The sequence below is a fragment of the Oncorhynchus masou genome, chromosome 17 (genome assembly GCF_036934945.1).
Source record: "Oncorhynchus masou masou isolate Uvic2021 chromosome 17, UVic_Omas_1.1, whole genome shotgun sequence".
NCBI classification, from domain to species: domain Eukaryota; kingdom Metazoa; phylum Chordata; class Actinopteri; order Salmoniformes; family Salmonidae; genus Oncorhynchus; species Oncorhynchus masou.
The window spans coordinates 15481769-15502693 of NC_088228.1; the positions used below are offsets into that span (position 1 = coordinate 15481769).

The 20925-nt window shown below is 44.0% G+C and overlaps 1 protein-coding gene across 1 annotated transcript in view; it reads left to right on the forward strand.

Moving 5' to 3' along the window:
* The first annotated feature begins 228 nt into the window (after positions 1–228).
* LOC135558583 (calponin-3-like) overlaps positions 229–20925 on the forward strand; it is a 32888-nt gene continuing 12191 nt past the window's right edge. Inside the window, exon 1 of the mRNA XM_064992492.1 lies at positions 229–494. Within this exon, the coding sequence (XP_064848564.1) occupies positions 438–494 (57 nt within the window). The 5' untranslated portion in view covers positions 229–437. The remainder of the gene's footprint in view (positions 495–20925) is intronic.

The window sequence follows — 20925 nt, forward strand, 5'->3', positions numbered from 1 at the left end:
AGTATAATATAGCCTAATCAGGGGAAACTTGGCAAAATACATTCTGAATCTGTTGTTGTGAATAACATTTTGTTTGTCCGAAGACTTTCTTTCTTACACCCTTATATTCAGCGCTATCCATAAATCTATTCTCAATTTAACAGTAAGCGAGCGCAGAGAAATTCAAGGCTTCTGATTGGCTTACCGCAGGTATCTCTCGCGCTCCACACTTTTTTGGGGTGTAGAGGAGCTACTGCAACTCAAACTTTCTGTACAAACGCAGATCCTTTCTCTCTCTCCATCTGCTCGCTGAAGAAGCAAATTATCGCGGTTTAGAAGATTGACGGTTTCACACTGTTGTACGGAACTTGTTACTTTGTAACAGAGGAACCTTGGAAGAAGCAGCAACTTTTGTTGCAAATTATTGACACAGTTTTACATTTGCAAAACAAAGGACCATGACTCAATTCAACAAGGGACCAGTGTACGGGTTGACTGCAGAATTGAGAAGCAAGGTAAGCGTGACTATTAGGACTACAATTTTACATATCAAATTGATGCATTTAGATTTGTGTACGTTTTTATTTAGGAAACGAATTATTTGCATTGATCAAGTGGCCCACGTGAAACTGCTTCGCATCAGTCAGTGCATTAATTTCCCTCGATACGACCTGGAAATGGTTTTCCTTTTATGGAAAGTGTGTGATGGCAAATGGCCACGTACTTCAGAAGCATATGAATGATGATCAGTCAATGTGCCCTTTGTCTTGTACATGTTGTCCTGAAAAGGATAGTCTACCAGGTTACATAGTGCAGAATACCCCGCACAACAAATTGCAAATAGGTTGTGATTTAATGTCTTCAACATAATGAATCTGCACTGAGAATATGTCTGTTTTGGAACACTACCTTGGAAACTAGTGATCAACACACATCACCAACTAGGCTGTAATAAAAATATGACCATTCTCGGGCCCCTTTTCCCAGACCTTTCACAAATGCAAACTTTAATTCGGCTACATAGTGATGCGGGATTTACAAATGTACAATACTCCTTTATGATCTTATTTGATGCTTCTGGTTCATTTCAAAGAAATGATGAAAGCTTCATGAATGAATGGCAAGGCCAACAACTCATTGTTGCTCCACCATAGTGGGTGGAGCCTGTATGGGCGGTGTAGGGGCCCCTATACTGCTGAGTGAAGTCTGCAGTACTGGACAACATCCTCGACAATGCATTCTCCTCGTCTGAACCCTCTGTAGTTTATTGTACTTTATATACCATCTAAAGCTGTAGCATTGCCTTCCTTGTCAGACCTTATCTCATATGGAATCAGTTTGCTACTATTGTTTTAAAGGGTCCCGTTAGATGTACCATGCAGCTCAGCTTTGAATAGATGAATGATGGGCTGGGCCCCCTGCCAAGTCCTCCATGTTTTCTTGGCTTCTGCTTAGGGCTGGGTGATATGACCTAAAAATTATATACAACTTTTTTTCCTCAAACTTATGGGCTATTCACAATATATATTTCTGAATAAGAGCAGATGCTCTTATCCAGAGCCACTTACAGTAGTGAATGCATACATTTTCATACTAGTTCCCTGTGGGAAACTAACCCACAACCCTGGCATTGCAAGCGCCATGCTCTACCAACTGAGCTGCACGGGATACACTGCATTTCAAACAGCCATCAATAATCAAATGAATTCAGAGCTTATGAAGTTATACCTAGGAAAAATATGTTTTATTTATTTAACTAGGCAAGCCAGTTAAGAACAAATTCTTATGATGGCCTAGGAACAGTGGGTTAACTGCCTTGTTCAGGGGCTAAACGACAGATTTTTACCTTGTCAGCTCAGGGATTCAATCCACCAACCTTTCGGTTACTGGCCCAATGCTCTAACCACTAGGATAAAATAGTCAAAATAGTTGAACCTGCTTTTTTTGCGATAATCACTTATCTTGTTTTCAAGTCCGTCTATGAAAATGGCCTTTTTTGTTACAAATTTAACACTAACCATGCATAATGTACATTCATTAAATAATGACTAACTTATTGTAGCTGGCATTAAGCTTGGGCTGGCAGTGTAGGCTAGTGGTTAGAGTGTTGGACTAGTAACCAGAAGGTTGCAAGTTCAAATCCCCGTGCTGACAAGGTACACATATGTCATTCTGCCCCTGTTCCTAGGCCATCATTGCAAATAAGATTTGTTCTTAACTGACTTGCCTAGTTAAATAAAGGTAACATTTTTTTTAAAGCTTTAGAAAATTAACTCAGGTCTCATAAACAATCTCTCAAGCATAAGCCCACATGCTAGTGAGTAACCAGCTAATCTTTATATTTCAAGTTTTAGCCAACTTGGATCTATTTGCTAGCTAACAAGGCAAAACAGTTGAATTGTTATGAACACACCCTTCTGTCTGCCTCCAACTGTTTGAAAAGCATAGCATGCATGTCCACTTTGTTCAGATGTTGAAATCAAGTGCCCTACCTTATTTCTCAGAATGAGATCAAGTTGCTGATTCTTTATATAATAGCGTTTTATGCTTATTGTACATTTATAAAACACAGACTAGACAGCTAGTATAAAAGTCTTTGGCAAAAATGCTGCTAGCGGTAGGCCATACTAGCTACTGGAATGCCGTGCGCGACAAACTGAGCATTCATTTTCCAGAATCAAGGTTCATAGATACTCTCGTTTGAATAGTGTCTGCTCTGCGCGCAATTTGAGTAGTTGAGACATAAAAAGGGTATCGTTAAATATGTTAACTTCTCCACTATTACGGGAAAATAATGTCTCAATGTGTTTTGGTGTCCATATGAACGATTCTGTTGGACCAAATGCAAATAGTGAGATGAAACCGCTTGTCAGAGAGGAAGAAGTGATCTCCCATCTTTGTTTGTGTGAGTGGCAGGAGGAGTGGCTTGATATGTGTAAACTGTAAACACACAGGAAGAGGAGAAGTGAGAGGTTTCGCTCTCGCTAAAATCTGTCCCAAATAATCCCAATGCGTTTCTATGGGCTTATTTTGGATCTAAGCTTGTCGTCTGCCTTCCTGCCATTGGGACAACGACTCCCGTTGTTAGAGCGGAGATATGAGCATCTCGTCATTATATGCATGTAAATGGGAAGGTGAACACAGCACAAGGAGAGAAGGATACGAGACAAAAAAGACAACATGAGAACAAACAGACGTAAACTCCCATATAAAAAATAAACTAGATTCTTGCGATGCAGGCATTTGGAACATCGCACAAAAACATAAATTCGAATTAATCGAATGAATTTGATATATCGCCCAACCCTACTTCTGTTCAATTGAGCACATTGTTCCTGGGGAGAACCCCAGATGGCCCAGAGGTCTATCAACCACATGTTCATATCTGTCCCACACATGAACTAAAGAGGTGGATCACCTCCCTTTGTCGGGGTACAAATCTACTAGAAATCATCAGTACACCAGGAGTTTTTCCTGACCACCTAGCTTGACCCACTTATAGCTACTGTATATCTAGGGCCCATAGTTGTCCCAGGTCAAGCCACATAGTCTGAAAAAACTTTCCCCAGTTGTTTTTATCTTTTAATACCGATATCCACAGATCCTCTCCGGTGGATTCCCCCGGTACTGCTGCTCATTCCGTGCACCAGCTCTGGAGGTGTCACTGAACTGTGTCATTATGCACACCTGGTTCCCATTCCCCTTGATTAGTAATTGTATATATATGTGCCCTCTGTTCACCATTATTTTGTCTGTTATTGTTCCCATGTCCATTGGTCTTGTGAGTACCTGTGCTTTGTTGTTTTGGCTTTCATGCTGCGTGCATTGTGTACTTGTTATTACAGGTCTCGTCCCATGTATTGTTGTTACTGGTCTCGTCCCGTGTATTTATTAGAGGTTTAACCTCGGGTCTTTTGTTTGGGTGGCATGTTTTCATGGCATGTTGTATTTTTGGGTAGAGTATTAAAACCCCTATTACGTATTCCTGCGCCTGTCTCCAATCATTTATACGTGACAGAATAACCGACCCTAAATGGAGACAGCGGGAATTGCCTGTCCGACGCACCCGCAACTTCTGCAGCTGCAACTGGCCCCTCCCAATCCGCCGCAATTTCGGGCAACTGGCCTGTCCAACGCCGGCTAAACTTCGGCAGCTGCAACTGGCCTGTCTGACGTTGCTGCAACTGGTCCATCCGACGCTGTCGCAACTTCGGCAGCTGCAACTGGCCCGTCAAACGACGATGCAACTTCGGCAGCTGCAACTGGCCCGTCCGATGCAACTTCGGCAGCTGCAACTGGCCCGTCCGATGCAACTTCGGCAGCTGCAACTGGCCCATCCGATGCAACTTCGGCAGCTGCAACTGGCCCATCCGACGCAACTTCGGCAGCTGCAACTGGCCCGTCCGATGCAACTTCGGCAGCTGCAACTGGCCCGTCCGATGCAACTTCGGCAGCTGCAACTGACCCGTCCGATGCAACTTCGGCAGCTGCAACTGACCCATCCGACGCAACTTCGGCAGCTGCAACTGGCCCATCCGACGCAACTTCGGCTGCTGCAACTGGCCTGTCCAACGACGATGCAACTTCGGCAGCTGCAACTGGCTCTGACCGACCCGCACCGCGTTCCTGTGGTTGTCCTTGAGGTTGGTGTCTTCCCACTGCAGGTGCAGCGCGTCAGGGGGGGTACTGTCACAGATTCCCCCGGTACTGCTGCTCATTCCGTGAACCAGCTCCGGAGGTCTACGTCACCAGCCTCTAGGCGTCACTGAACTGTTTCATTACGCACACCTGGTTCCCATTCCCCCTGATTAGTAATTGTATACATGTGCTCTCTGTTCACCATTGTTTTGTTGGTTATTGTTCCCATGTCTGTTGGTCTTGTGAGTACCTGTGCTTTGTTGTTTTGGCCTTCGTGCTGCGTATATTGTGTACTCGTTATTACGGGTCTCATCCCGTGAATTGTTGTGCACTTGTTATTAGAGGTGTTGTCCCGTGTTTTGTTGTTACGGGTCTCGTCCCCTGTATTTATTAGAGGTTTAACCTCACTCTTCTGTTTGGGTTACATCCCTGTGTTTTTGTATAAGTGTTTGTTTTGGGCTTCGTCCCCGTGCCTTTTCATGGCATGTTGTATTTTTGGGTGGAGTATTAAAAAACCCTATTATGTATTCCTGCCCTTGTTTCCAATCATTTATACAACTTGACACTTTTTGTCATTTCACTCCCATTTTAAATTGGATCTTGAATTGTGTCATTCCATCCATGCAAAGCCGTGGTTCCATGAACTTCCTTCCCTTTCCCCGCTGTCTGCCAGTGTGAGCGGAGACATTTTCCACGTTGTCTGCCAGAAGATACGCTTTATTAGAAGTCTGACGGAGATATGCCAGCCCTTCAGTGGTCTGCTTGTGGAAAATAATTATGTTTCATAGGAAGTGCCATGAATGTCTCTGAACTGTCAAGCGGCGCACAGAAACCTCAAAGCCAACCTCCCTTAACTTTTTAGTATTTCTTTCTAGTGAAGATCTACGTAATGCAGTTCAGGCAAAGCCTTTGGGGCAGTTTCCCAGACCCAGATTAAGCTTACTCCTGGCATTCTCGAGGTAGAATCTCCATTGAAATTGCTTTTTAGGCCAGGAATATGCTTAAACTGAGTCTGGGAAACTGTCTGTAACAGTATAGTTAAAGCCCCAGTAGAGCCCTCCACACGGGTTCCTGGTCATGGTTCTTATGGTAACTCCTGGCAGGCTGGCACCCAGATGTGTTCCAGGAAGTAAATAGCTGATCACAATGGGAGGCACCCATCACTTGGACGTCAAGACCACAGTGGGAGCTTTGGTGTGTGTGTCACTGGCTGTCGTCAGCATTACCTTACACAGCCTTTATTACATTGATGGTTAAAAAGCACCACACAACATCTTCACAACTATGGCTGTGTCAAACAGCAACAACATGGGACATTGTACTGGTGTAGCAGGCTTGGGTGATTGGAGTCTATTCCATTTCAACTCAGTGGATTCAGGAAATTGATTATTGATTTGAAATGGCATTGACATCGTCCTACGTTTTTGTTAGCAGCTCAACACACATCCTCTGTCAATTGGTTTTGCATGTTAAGTGAGTTCTCCATTTTAAAAGGTAATGTTTACTGTACCTTTTTTTTTAGCTTTTATTAGTGTGATGCACTTTAACAGTTTGATTAATTTGGAAATTCTCAGGAAATGCTTGTATGTGCTGTTTATGAATACTTAACATGCATGAGTACAATAGAGCTTTACACTACAAAGGATGTTGCTTTGTCCAGTAATTGAAGCAATGATGAAAGTGAATTAGCCTGCTTTGTAAATGACCCTCTCCCTGGCTTTCAGCCATATCGCAAGTTGTGGCTTCCTGCATGGTGTCATATGATACCGTTTCAACTATGCCAATACCTGGAATTATGAATCTGATTCAGGGCTGAAACTGTTGCGGTTAAACCTTTTTCTTTAGTGCTACAGTAGAGCTGGACGATATGGACTAAAATCCATATCGCAATAAATTGCCTGAATTGATGCTTTCACAATAATTAGAACAACAAGTTTATAACATTAAATGTGCACATTTTTTATTATCCTTTTAAATACTACTACTAGTTTGATGGTTGTAGCCAACAATTGTCCCATTAACAATCACCCATATTAGCAATCTTATTTGATTTCAAACTTCACATATCTCTAGTATAGGCTACTTATCATACTGAACGATATCAGCCAAATGCCCACCATAAGTATTGTCACTTCACAGTAGGGACTTTAATAAAGTGGTGCTGTGATGGCCTGACATCTGTGCTGGCTCAAGGACAGGACACTTAAACGTTCAGTCCTCTAGCAATTATGAAAACCAGACTGGAAGTTTTGACACGTGGACATGTGCCTTGCTCAAGGGCACATCAACAGATTTTTCACCTTGTCGACTCGGGATTGAAACCAGCAACCTTTCGTTTACTGGGCAAACACTTTTAACCTCTAGGCTACCTGCTGCCCTACCTATACCCCTTCTGTAACCTACACCCCTAGTGAGCGATGCAGTACAGAGTTACAGTACATAGTGGGCTATACCGCTACAAACGTGTTCACATCATGAATACCCGAACAAGGAAACAAATAGAAAGAAGTGAAGGCCATAGAAAAGAGAAGGGTATTCAAGAATGTGCTTTCTTTTATGTGAACATTCAACATTCAACACCTACTGGTGAATCTCTCTACGAAGACGCAACTTGTGTCATTTTCAATAAGGATGAATTCAAGCCACCTTCCCTACACCTTTTCGCACTTCAAATGACTTTGGCCAAGCTCCTCTCATCACACCGTCCTTGTATCGTATCTGCAGCATTATGTGTCTGCAGCTACTTTTCTCTCCTGCTCACAACAGATAAGGCTGCGGTGAACATCGTGCGCATGGTGCGCCTCATACATAGGACTTAAAATACATCCCCTGCAAACAGTATGTAAGGGTAGCCCATGTCCAGCCACACAGGGCACAGAAGACATGTTTTGTGGTGTTGGCTTGGCAGATAGTTGTTTGAGAGAGGACTGAAGAGATTATGCTCAAGTGTTTCAGTCGGGAAATATTTGCATGTAACTGCCAGGAAAGACCCGACACTTGTTCTGTTTTGCATAATTGAATGTAAATGCAAAAATAATTAAATATTCATATATTTAATCAAACTGGGGGCTGTGTGTGTGCGCACGTGTGTGCTTTCCCTTTTTAATTAGCTCTACCATTACAACACGCATGGCTGTTGGGAGGGAATGTCATGTTTTTGTTGAAACTCCTCTAAAGTGCTGACGTGGCCATCCTCCCTCTGTTGAGGAAGTCCCAGAGTGACCCTTTAAACCCCACGCTGACACCTCAAGGAGAACAGGAAGGAGTCTTCCTTGAGTGCTGTTAATAAACACTGGCTATAATTGCCCTTTAAGAAAAACACAGGATGGAGCAGCAGCACTTTTTGTTTGTGACATATTGGGAGTTTTTTTTCTTTCCTTTCTGGTTATTTTTAGGTCAGGAGGATGTGTCCTAAGGATAACAGTGACATTTTGAGCCATGGCTCACTTTTGAGGATGGATAGATTGGAATTGGAAAAGGAAAAACTTTATTGTTCACACAATGTGGAAAATGTCCGCCTTCCAGCTTTACTTGAGACTCTGTTAACATGTTCTTACTGTATGTCAACAAACTAGTGCTGAACAATTAGTGCTTTTAAAGTCGGTTCGATTATGAAAAAAAATATCACAATTTTTCGATTTTGGTTTAGATTATTTGGGTTGAGTGCTGTAACAACACAGAATAAAACAATTCATAAATCCCATAATGGTAGTGACTTCTCATTACTGCTTATCACTTATTAACCATTTATTCACATGACATTAATACAATATTTCAGTAATGGTGTATATTACATTTGTTTTATTTGATGACTTTATTATTTCATGCCAAGTCATCATCTCATCTCTACAGAGCTGCTGTCTGAGAAAATCACTATTTTGTAGTTCTTCAAAGTAAGTAATGCATACTTGTATGACTGCTGAATAAATACCAACTATCAATCACTTGGAATATGTAATTCCAGGTAGAGATACCTTGCGAAGCAAAAGCTGCTCTCTATATCGCCTTACGATCGCGCATTCTTCTCTCTTCTATAGCAGTCAGAAATACAGACCGGACAGGTAGATGCACAATGGATTGTGTTCATTGAAGTTAATTACCATGTTTTATGCACTAAACTATATATGCAGAAAATTGGCCTGTTGGAAGCTACAACTCCCTACTACATGGCACAGTTCAGGCTGGATCTGATTTATTTCTAGAGAAACAAGACATTTTTCATGGAATTCAAATAATTGAACCCAGTTGGTCAATTAGGTGTTTAAAAATGGGTGAATCGATCAGCACTACAACAAACAGCAATATGACAATGGGCCTAGGGCGACATAAACAGACATGGTGAATTGTTTCTACCTCCCCTCACGCTCATCATCATTGCATCATTCCACTCCATTGAACATTTTCCAGAGCCACGGAAGGTTAATCATTTATTAACGCCTCACCAGCTGTCTCTATTGTCAAGGCTCCATTCAATGCTATTTCCTCTCCAATAAATGGATAACCAATATTTGGACAGATTGTGGGTTTTGTGGTAACAAACAGTAAGAGGTTTTTGGAGGACAAAGCCTTTGATTTTTTGCAACATGCAGTACAGTAAAGTCGTATCCATAAGGAGCGGTCTGTTTACAATACGGCAATCTCAGTCTTTTTTCAGTCCAGATGTTGTCTCCATTCCCCAGACCCATCAGGAAATGCTTCCAGTTGCGTGGGCAGGAGTGGTAGTATAAGACAAGGGGGTTTCTTTCTCTGCATGCCTGAGAAAAGAGAAAGATGAACCCATTTCTGCTTTACTCCCCCTCTTTCCTCTCTGAATGCCTAGCTAGCTCTTCTCTATCAAGTCCCAAGAACACTGGAGCTATTGTTGGGCTGTAGAGAAGAGATTGCTAGATCCGAACAGGAACTGTTCACACTCCCTTCTGTCAGCCATCCACGGGACGTTTTAAAGGCCCAGTGCAGTCAAAACGTGATTTCCCTGTGCTTTGTATATATTTCCACACCGAGATTGGAATAATACTGTGAACTTGTGAAAATTATGATAATGGACTTTTTAGTGAAAGAGCTGGTTGAAAAGACTGCCTGGAATTTCAGGTTGTTTTGGTGGGATATTATGGAACGTCGTTTGGGACTTTGCGTGTAAAAAAAGATACACATCAAATAGTGTTATTTGACGTGTCAAATAAGCTTGTTGACCAATCAGGACCTGAATATGACTGCACGTCACATAATAATTTAACGCGTTCATGACTTTTTTATGTAGTTGTTACACATTGATTACACTATCACTCGTATTTCATATGTCACAATGATTCATTGATACGTATACTATGGTGCTGGTAAAGTTGTCTCGTGCACCTACAGTGCTGGTCATAAACAAAGCTAGCTAGCTGATGGATGCAAAACAATGTTCTTCCCCAAAAACATAGCAAAACAACATAATCTGTTTCAGTAGCTCTAGTTAGCTAGCTAACTATATAGCTAGGTGTCATCCTCAAAAATAACCCTAATTAATGAAACTGTTCTTATTTGATTAAAGGAGGTCAGACCATCTATGTGAAGCTAGCCAAAATAAGGATTAGCCACAATAGTGGACTTTGTGGTCAGCCTTCAAATTAAAAGTATGTCATTGACAGTGATGCAAATGAATACAAAAAGTAGAATTATGCTATAATTGAATAGATCATAATAAACAAGGTTATATAAAATCAACAAAAGACTAGTTGTTAATTTGACAAATCTGTTGAAATCACACTGGATGTATTAGACTGTAGAATTGCATTGGGGGCATACTTGTTTCACTGTACAGCCTTTCCTATGGATTGTGGATCAATGACGTGGCGTATCAGTCTATTCAGTGACACCCAGAGAACATTAGCGTTGTAGCTCTCATTGCGGGACTCTGAAACAACTGAATTGAGCCATATTTATTGTCAACCTATGTGTATTGAGCGTTATTCCAGAGGAAAAACAATACTGTGTGGATGTTTTGGAGTCTGATAACTCTGAAGAGGATTTTGGGAAAAACATATATTGGGTATTGAGTAGACTGATACTCCATTTCATTGATCCCCACAAGCATATACAGTTGGCATTGCTGTTATGATTTCAGTTGTCCTTGATGTCCTTTGTTTTAAATGTATTATTATTTTATTTAAAAAAAATTCATTGTTGTTTGCTGTTTTCTTCTGTCTTTTCCTTATTTCTCTTTAGTTCAATCTCTTGGCTGTTGGTGCAGTGGGGGGTTCTTGGGGGTGGGGAATGGAATTAATTGTATTTTTTCTTTGTCTTCATCCGGGGGGGGGGGGACTGTGGGAGGGGTCTCGAATGGTTGAGGGACAGCTATTGGGGAACTGTGGGTGATCTTGGAGGGTTCGTTCGGGTTTCACGAGATTTTGATCATGAAAAAGGAAACTATGACATATATTTTATATCATTATCATGCACACGCACCCTCACACATAAGGATGGCTCTGTTGCGGAAAGACTGATACATGTTTGATAGTGTCTTGTTGATGTATTGTTTGTCCTTCATGTTCTAATAATTTAATGTTACCCCTTCCTTGTGTTTTTTGGTCCACTATTGTGCCTAATCCTAATTGTGGCTAAGCTTCACAACACATAACCTGGTCCGGTCGAGCCTCACTAGCCAGATGAAGCTACCTGGCTGTTTATAGCGTTAGCTTTGGGCAACGGGGTTACGTAGTTGGCTAGCTATTTATTTTCATGAACTGAAGTTAAATTTCAATAGGCGAACAACACGTGGCTACCTAGGTAATAATTACTCGCAATGATTCCTAAATCCTTGCTAAGAACAATGAAAATGACTGCAAATTCAGCACACACAACATTCTATAATAGAATTGTGTTATTTGACATGTCATTGGGGCGGCAGCGTAGCCTAGTGGTTAGAGTGTTGGACTAGTAACCGAAAGGTTGCGAGATGGAATCCCCGAGCTGACAAGGTACAATGTTCTGCCCCTGAACAAGCCCACTGTTCCTAGGTTATCATTGAAAATAAGAATTTGTTCTTATCTAACTTGCCTAGTTAAATAAATAAAATTAAAAGCATATTTAATGCGTCAAATTGTGTTATTTGACGTGTATCTTTTTTGACCGGCAAAGACCCAAACGCCATTCCATGGGATGGAGTTTTGGCTATCCACAGTGACATCACCATGCGGAAATTAGTTCGACCAATAAGTAACAGTTCCAAGCCTCTCTGCCAATATTGGCACATTTTCTGTTTTCCCTTCCCCACTTAGACCTCTCCCAGACAGTTCTAGCAAAGTTCTTGCTTGAGAAATTGCACTTTGTTAAGAAGCTATTTTTGTACTTTTTTTGGCCATTTAAATGAAAACAGTCACAGTAAGGTACTTAATTGTTACCCAGAAATGATTTGATATTGAGAAAAAATGGCTGCATTGGACATTTTTTTAAAGGACTCCCTGTGTGGGACATGAGTCTCATAGTAACGGCTAGCATAGCGTAGCTTGTAGCTTGTTTGGCATGACACGGTTGCGAGGGGCACTTTTTCCTTTATCTACCTTTCACATTGAACTTTGACCCTGTAGAGCTTGGTATCGAAGTTGGATTAATTATTTCAGGGACATCACATCAACTTTCTCCTCCTTTTAACCACATTGAAGACTTTGCCCTTTTTGAAGACTGCTGGTCTTTGTAGGAACGGCGGCCATCTTTCTTACACACAGCCTTTGAGCAATACTGAAATAATTGTTTTCCCTTTCATCTTGATGACAGATTTCAGATTTGACTCTGTCAAGACTCTCATGTTGGCGGGTGAGGAACTATTAGGCACAAAAGTCTGGTTTGTTATGTGTGTGAAGGGTGATGAACTGTTAGAAACAGTTAAAGTGGGAGTTTTTATGTGTGAGGTTGATGGGATTTCAGCCCTCTGTCTTTCTGAGAGAACTGAATACTTCTTTCAGCAGAGGTTAGACTCTGAACGTGGAGGATTAGGCCTATCACAGATGGCTCTGAACCTTTGGAAAACCTCTACTTGCTTGTTTTCACCATCGTCAGCAAGAGGTGCTGGTTTTGTGTGTGTGTGTGTGTGTGTGTCACTCAAGTGCAGCGTGTGTGTTTAATAAATTGCAGATGAGGGATCTCTTGGATCTACCTCAGCTCCTCCTAGCTAAACACACACTGCCCACGTTCACACACACACACACACACACACACACACACACACACACACACACACACACACACACACACACACACACACACACACACACACACACACACACACACACACACACACACACACACACACACACAGACAGACCTTGAAGAGGGTCTGTTTTGACACTGTGGTAGCTTGACTCAGACAGTGAAAACAGACCAGTGGTATTGCCAATGGCTTTTTGTTTTTGAGGTTGATATAAACTTGGAGGTTTTGTTACTTTGAGATATCTTTGTATTGTTCAGGTTCTGTACCTAACCTTTTATTCCAGACATTTGCATGGAAGTCAATAGCCCATGGCTCACAATCTCTGTTTGTGAAATATTTAGTGAAATAATAATTGATTTTAAAAAAAGTATATATTTTATATATTTCCACACTGAGGTTGTATTGTGAACAGTTGCATTTTTGTTACACAGCCATCAATAGGGTTTGCATTTTCCTGTCCAAAGACCTTGTAAGAGTCAGATTGTCTCCTTGATATCCAGGTACACTGTATGTAGTGTATGAACCTCTCTGGTTTCCCCATGAGGCAGTCAGATCTGTGCTTGCGTGCCAGACTGAGGATGCACTACAGTAATTTGAGCTGCGAGGAAGAAACCTGGTTGATCGCTATTCCACATTCCTTCTGTATGGGGAAACTACTGACTCCAGCGTTGTTACTGTACCATAACTTGCTTGGTCTGCTGCTGTGGCGCAGCGAGGAAAAACAATACCTCCTTAGTCGATAATTAGCCCGAGAGACGTATGTATTGTCTCAGTGATGATCTAGGATCAGTTTAGCCTTTTAGAACATAATGAATAAGATTAGATGGACAGGGAAGTCGTGATCCTTGATCAGCACTCTGAGGTGTGCATGCGGCATCCTGAGTGCTTTCTCTTGATTAATTAGCGAAAGCAGCAAGATGGTGCTGAAAGACATGACAGCTCTGCTTCTAGCTCCTAAGCAACTTTGGAGTATTTTTTTTTTTTGTGTGTTATTTCTGACATTATTAGCCCAGAACGTTTTTTTGTGTTATTACATACATCTGGAAATAGCTTCTGGATATCAGAGCGGCGGTAACGACCAGGAATAGGACTTAAACTCCTGAATTCAATCCTTTGTTCGTACCCCCAAGGGCAATTGGACTTATCCCAGAGGCTGCTCCAAGTCGCCGCAGACGGAGAAGAGGTATTCAGAGTGGACTTCTAGTCTGACTCAGGAGGCGGGCACACCATCCACCGCTTCCAAGTATATTACTCACTTACTGTCTCTGGACAATAAAGTAGACAAGCTCAGGGTGAGGATCTCCTTCCAGAGAGATGTCAGGGACTGTAACATACTCTGTTTCATGGAATCATGGCTCTCTCTGTAACGGCTTTCGTCTGGTGGAAGAGAGTCGGACCAAAATGCAGCGTGGTATTTTTGAGACATGTTTAATGAGGAATGAAAAAACACGAACAATACAAAAACAACAAACGGAAGAGATGGGCACGAACAATACAAAAACAACAAACGGAACGTGAGAACCTATACAGCCTATCTGGTGACAACAAACACAGAGACAGGAATAATCACCCACGAAATACTCAAAGAAAATGGCTGCCTAAATATGGTTCCCAATCAGAGACAACGATAATCACCTGACTCTGATTGAGAACCGCCTCAGGCAGCCATAGATTATGCTATACACCCCCAAGACAAAACACACCACAAAAAACCCATGTCACACCCTGGCCTGACCAAATAAATGAAGACAAACACAATATAATACGACCAGGGCGTGACAGAACCCCCCCCCCCTAAGGTGCGGACTCCCGGACGCACATCAAAACAATAGGGAGGGTCCGGGTGGGCGTCTGTCCATGGTGGCGGCTCCGGCGCGGGACGTGGACCCCACTCTATCATTGTCTTAGTCCTTCCTCCTCGCGTCCTAGGATAGTCCACCCTCTCCGCCGACCATGGCCTAGTAGTCCTCACCCAGAAACCCACTGGACTGAGGGGCAGCTCGGGACTGAGGTGCAGCTCGGGACTGAGGCAGCTCGGGACTGAGGGGTAGCTCGGGACTGAGGGGAAGCTCGGGACTGAGGGGAAGCTCGGGACTGAGGGGAAGCTCAGCACTGAGAGGAAGCTCAGCACTGAGAGGAAGCTCAGGCAGGTAGTTGGATCCGGCAGATCCTGGCTGGCTGGCGGTTCTGGCAGATCCTGGCTGACTGGCGGATCTGGAAGAGTCTGGTTGACTGGCAGATCTGGAAGAGTCTGGCTGACTGGCAGATCTGAAAGAGTCTGGCTGACTGGCAGATCTGGAAGAGTATGGCTGACTGGCAGATCTGGAAGAGTCTGGCTGACTGGTGGATCCTGGCAGACTGGCAGATCTGGAAGAGTCTGGCTGACTGGTGGATCCTGGCAGACTGACGGATCTGGCTGCTCCATGCTGACTGGCGGCTCTGGCTGCTCCATGCTGACTGGCGGCTCTGGCTGCTCCATGTAGACTGTCAGCTCTGGTGGCTTCTTGCAGACTGGCAGCTCTGGCGGCTCCTTGCAGACTGGCAGCTCCTTGCAGACTGGCAGCTCCTTGCAGACTGACAGCTCCTTGCAGACTGACAGCTCTGGCTGCTCCATGCAGACTGGCGGCTCTGGCTGCTCCATGCAGACTGACAGCTCTGGCTGCTCCATGCAGACTGGCAGCTCTGGCTGCTCCATGCAGACTGGCTGCTCCATGCAGACTGGCATCTCTGGCTGCTCCATGCAGACTGACAGCTCTGGCTGCTCCATGCAGACTGGCAGCTCTGGCTGCTCCATGCAGACTGACAGCTCTGGCTGCTCCATGCAGGCTGGCAGCTCTGGCTGCGCTAAACAGGCAGGAGACTCCGGCAGCGCTATAGAGGCGGAAGGCTCCGGTCAGCGCTAAACAGGCGGGAGACTCCAGCAGTGCAGGAGAGGAGGAAGGCTCTGGCTGCGCTGAACAGGCGGGAGACTCTGGCAGCGCTGTAGAGGAGAAAGGCTCTGGCAGCGCTAAACAGGCGAGGCGCACTGTAGGCCTGATGCGTGGTGCTGGCACTGGTGGTACTGGGCCGAGAACACGCACAGGAAGCCTGGTGCGGGGAGCTGCCACCGGAGGACTGGTGTGTGGAGGTGGCACTGGAAAGACCGGACCGTGCAGGCGCACTGGAGCTCTTGAGCACCGAACCTGCCCAACCTTACCTGGCTCGATGCCCACTCTAGCCCGGCCAATACGAGGAGCTGGTATGTACCGCACCGGGCTATGCACCCGCACTGGAGAAACCGTGCGCTCCACAGCATAACACGGTGCCTGCCCAGTCTCTTTAGCCCCCCGGTAAGCACAGGAAGTTTGCGCAGGTCTCCTACCTGGCGTAGCCATACTCCATGTGAGCCCCCCCCAAGAAATTTTTGGTGCTGACTCTCGGGCTTCCTTGCCAACCGTGTTCCCTCGTATCGCCGGCTCCTCTCTCCGGCTGCCTCTGCTCTCCTAAGTGCCTCCACCTGTTCCTATGGGAGGTGATCTCTTCCAGCCAGTATCTCCTCCCAAGTGTAACAACCCTTGCCATCCAAAACGTCTTCCCATGTTCATTCCTCCTTTTGCTGCTCCTGCTGCCGCTGCCTGTCACCACGCCGCCCTGGTCCCGTTGTGGTGGGTGATTCTATAACGGCTTTCGTCTGGTGGAAGAGAGTCGGACCAAAATGCAGCGTGGTATTTTTGAGACATGTTTAATGAGGAATGAAAAAACCACGAACAATACAAAAACAACAAACAGAACGTGAAAACCTATACAGCCTATCTGGTGACAACAAACACAGAGACAGGAATAATCACCCACGAAATACTCCAAGAATATGGCTGCCTAAATATGGTTCCCAATCAGAGACAACGATAATCACCTGACTCTGATTGAGAACCGCCTCAGGCAGCCATAGACTATGCTATACACCCCCAAGACAAAACACACCACAAAAAACCCATGTCACACCCTGGCCTGACCAAATAAATGAAGACAAACACAATATAATACGACCAGGGCGTGACACTCTTGGGATATACTCTCCCCTTCCATACAGCCAGCTGTGTTCTCAGTTCTTCCCGGAGATTTCTTTATTCCGGTCTGTGGGATGAAGAAAGGCGGGGTGTATAGTTCATGATTAACTACTCATGGTGCGATTGTGATAACATACAGAACCTTTTGTTCACCCGACCTAAAATACCTCACAATCAAATGCCGAACGTATTACCTCCTAAGGTAATTATTTTTGGTTATAGTCACAGCCGTGGAAATTCCCACCTCAAGCCGATACCACGACGGCCCTCAAGGAACTACACTGGACTTTATGAAAAGTGGAAACCACATATCTTGAGGCTGCATTTATTGTAGCTGGAAATTTTATCAAAGCATATTTGAGTAAAACGCTGCCAAAGTTCTATCAACTCCTTGACTGTAGTAGTCGCTTAGGAAAAACACTAGATCACTGCCACTCACCTTTTCGAGGTGCCTACAAGGCCCTCAGATTGCAACTCCATTTTGGTCCTCCCTCCCTATAGGCAGAAACTCAAACAGGAAGTACCTAAGGTCTATTCAATGCTGGTCTGACCAATCGGAATCCATGCTTCAAGATTGTTTTGATCACGCAGACTGGGATATGTTCCGGGTAGCCTCTGAGAATAACATTGACGCTTACATGGACACGGTGACTGAGTTCATCAGGAAGTGTAGGGGATGTTGTTCCCACAGTGACTGTTAAAACCTACCCAAACCAGAATCCATGGAAGGCATTCGCACAAAACTGAAAGTGTGAACCACCTCTTTTAACCATGACTAGGTGACTGGAAATATGGTTGAATACAAATAGTGGAGTTATTCCCTCCATAAGGCAATCAAACAGGCAAAACGTCAGTACAGAGACAAAGTGGAGTCGCAATTCAACGGCTCAGACATGAGATGTACAGTACCAGTCAAACGTTTGGACACACCTAATAGTGAAGACATCAAAAATATAAAATAAAACGTGGAATCATGTGGTAACCTAAAAAGTGTTCAACAAATAAATATATATTTGAGATTCTTAAAAGTAGCCACCCTTTGCCTTGATGACATGAAGCTGGTTGAGAGAATGCCAAGAGTGTGCAAAGCTGTCATCAAGGCGAAGGGTGGCTACTTTGAAGAGTCTCAAATATAAAATGTATTTTGATTTGTTTAACAATTTTTTTGGTTACTACATGATTCTATGTGTTATTTCATAGTTGATGTCTTCACTTATTCTACAATGTAGAAAATACTAAACAATAAAGAAAACCCTTGAATGAGTAGGTGTGTCCACACTTTTAACTTGCACTGTATGTGGCAGGGTGTACAGACAATCACGGATGACAAAGGGAAAACCACTTTGCCACAGCACAGCCCCCACACCACTAGAAGGATATCTTCAACCACCAACTTACCATCCTGAGACAAGGCCGAGTATAGCCCACAAAGATCTCCGCCACGGCACAACCCAAGGGGGGGTGCAAACCCAGACAGGAAGACCACGCCAGTGACTCAACCCACTCAAGTGACGCACCCCTCCTGGGGACGGCATGGAAGAGCATCAGTAAGCCAGTGACTCAGCCCCTGTAACAGGGTTAGAGGCAGAGAATCCCAGTGGAGAGAGGGGAACCGGCCAGGCAGAGACAGCAAGTCTATCACAGTCTGCTATCCCCACTTGCTTCAAGATGTCCACCATTGTTCCTTTACCCAAGAAAGCGAAGGTAACTGAACTAAATGGCCATCACCCCGTAGCACTCACTTCTGTCATCATGAAGTGTTTTGAGAGACTAGTTAAGGATCATATCACCACTACCTTCCCTGACACCCTAGACCCACTTCAATTTGCTTACCGCCCCAATTTATTTATTTATTTATTTTTATTTAACCAGGTAGGCTAGTTGAGAACAAGTTCTCATTTGCAACTGTGACCTGGCCAAGATAAAGCAAAGCAGTTCGACACTTACAACAACACAGAGTTACACATGGAATAAACAAACATACAATCAATAATACAGTAGAAAAGTCTCTTTACAATATGTGAAAATGAGGTAGGATAAGGGAGGTAAGGCAATAAATAGGCCATGGTGGCGAAGTAATTACAATATAGCAATTAAACACTGGAATGGTTGAATGTGCAAGTAGAGATCCTGGGATGCAAAGGAGCAAGATAAATCAATAAATACAGTATGGGGATGAGGTAGATTGGATGGGCTTTTTACAGATCAGCTATGTACAGGTGCAGTGATCTGTGAGCTGCTCTGTCAGCTGGTGCTTAAAGCTAGTGAGGGAGGTAAAATCTCCAGCTTTAGTGATTTTTGCAGTTTGTTCCAGTCATTGGCTGCAGAGAACTGGAAGGAGAGGCGGCTAAAGGAAGAATTGGCTTTGGGGGTGACCAGTGAGATTACCTGCAGGAGCGTGTGCTACAGGTGGGTGCTGCTATGGTGACCAGTGAGCTGAGATAAGGTGGGGCTTTACCTAGCAGAGACTTGTAGATGAACTGGAGCCAGTGGGTTTGGCGTCGAGTATGAAGTGAGGGCCAGCCAACGAGCGCATACAGGTTGCAGTGGTGGGTAGTATATGGGGCTTTGGTGACAAAACGGATGTCACTGTGATAGACTGCATCCAATTTGTTGAGTAGAATGTTGGAGGCTATTTTGTAAATTACATCGCCGAAGTCGAGGATTGGTAGGATGGTCAGTTTTACGAGGGTATGTTGGCAGCATGAGTGAAGGATGCTTTGTTGCGAAATTGGAAGCCGATTCTAGATTTAAGTTTAGATTGGAGATGTTTAATGTGAGTCTGGAAGGAGAGTTTACAGTCTAACCAGACACCTAGGTATTTGTAGTTGTCCACACATTCTAAGTCAGAACAGTCCAGAGTGGTGATGCTGGACGGGCGGGCAGGTGCAGGCAACTATCGGTTGAAGAGCATGCACTTAATTTTACTTGCATTTAAGAGCAGTTGGAGGCCACAGAAGGAGAGTTGTATGGCATTGAAGCTCATCTGGAGGTTAGTTAACACAGTCTCCAAAGAAGGGCCAGAGGTATACAGAATGGTGTCGTCTGCGTAGAGGTGGATCAGAGAATCAACAGCAGCAAGAGCGACATCATTGATGTATGCAGAGAAGAGAGTTGGCCCGAGAATTGAACCCTGTGGCACCCCCATAGAGATTGCCAGAGGTCCGGATAACAGGTCCTCCGATTTGACACACAAGTAGTTGGAGAACCAGGCGAGGCAATCATCTGAGAAACCAAGGCTGTTGAGTATGCCAATAAGAATGTTGTGATTGGCAGAGTCGAAAGCCTTAGCCAGGTCGATGAATACGGCTGCACAGTAATGTCTCTTATCGATGGCGGTTATGATATCGTTTAGTACCTTGAGCGTGGCTGAGTTGCACCCACGACCAGCTATAAAACCAGATTGCATAGCGGAGAACGTACGGTAGTGTCATGACTGTCCTGATCAGGTCAGGTTACAGGAGACCACAACTCTACAGATTATCTCTCAACCCCAACAGAGGAGGAAAGATCTAGGGGTCGGAAGATGTGGGGGTTTTATGACCCCTCACGCCCCTGGTAAATCTTTGGCCACACAACATTCCTGTGTCCCCTCAATATGGAGAACCAGCCTGAGAACATTAAACATGAAATGAAGGGACTTTGGAACATTGGTTTCCGTCAGCCACAATGGTGGTCATGATGATAGGTGGAATATGAAAATGTATGTCATTTTTGTTTTGTTATTAAAGGTTAATAGATGACGTTATTACGAAAACATTGTAACGTCAACAGTTTACCTAGTATATGTTTGATGTTTATACATTGTACGTTGTGTGGAAAATGTCCAAATCAAAGAGAATGTTTTGGTAAAGATGAAATGTGAAGTTAGTTGTCTAAAATTGGATTTGAGTAAAATCTAGACCTTGCTCTTAACTTGGTACGCCCAGAGAATTACCCTAAATCCGGTTACGCCCACTTCTGACCCGAGGGTATAAAACCTGTGTGTGAAGAATTAACATATCAGATTAAGTGACCCAAGCTGCAGCCGAGGTCTAAACAGTCAACGAACCCAAAACGCAACACAAGTTTGAA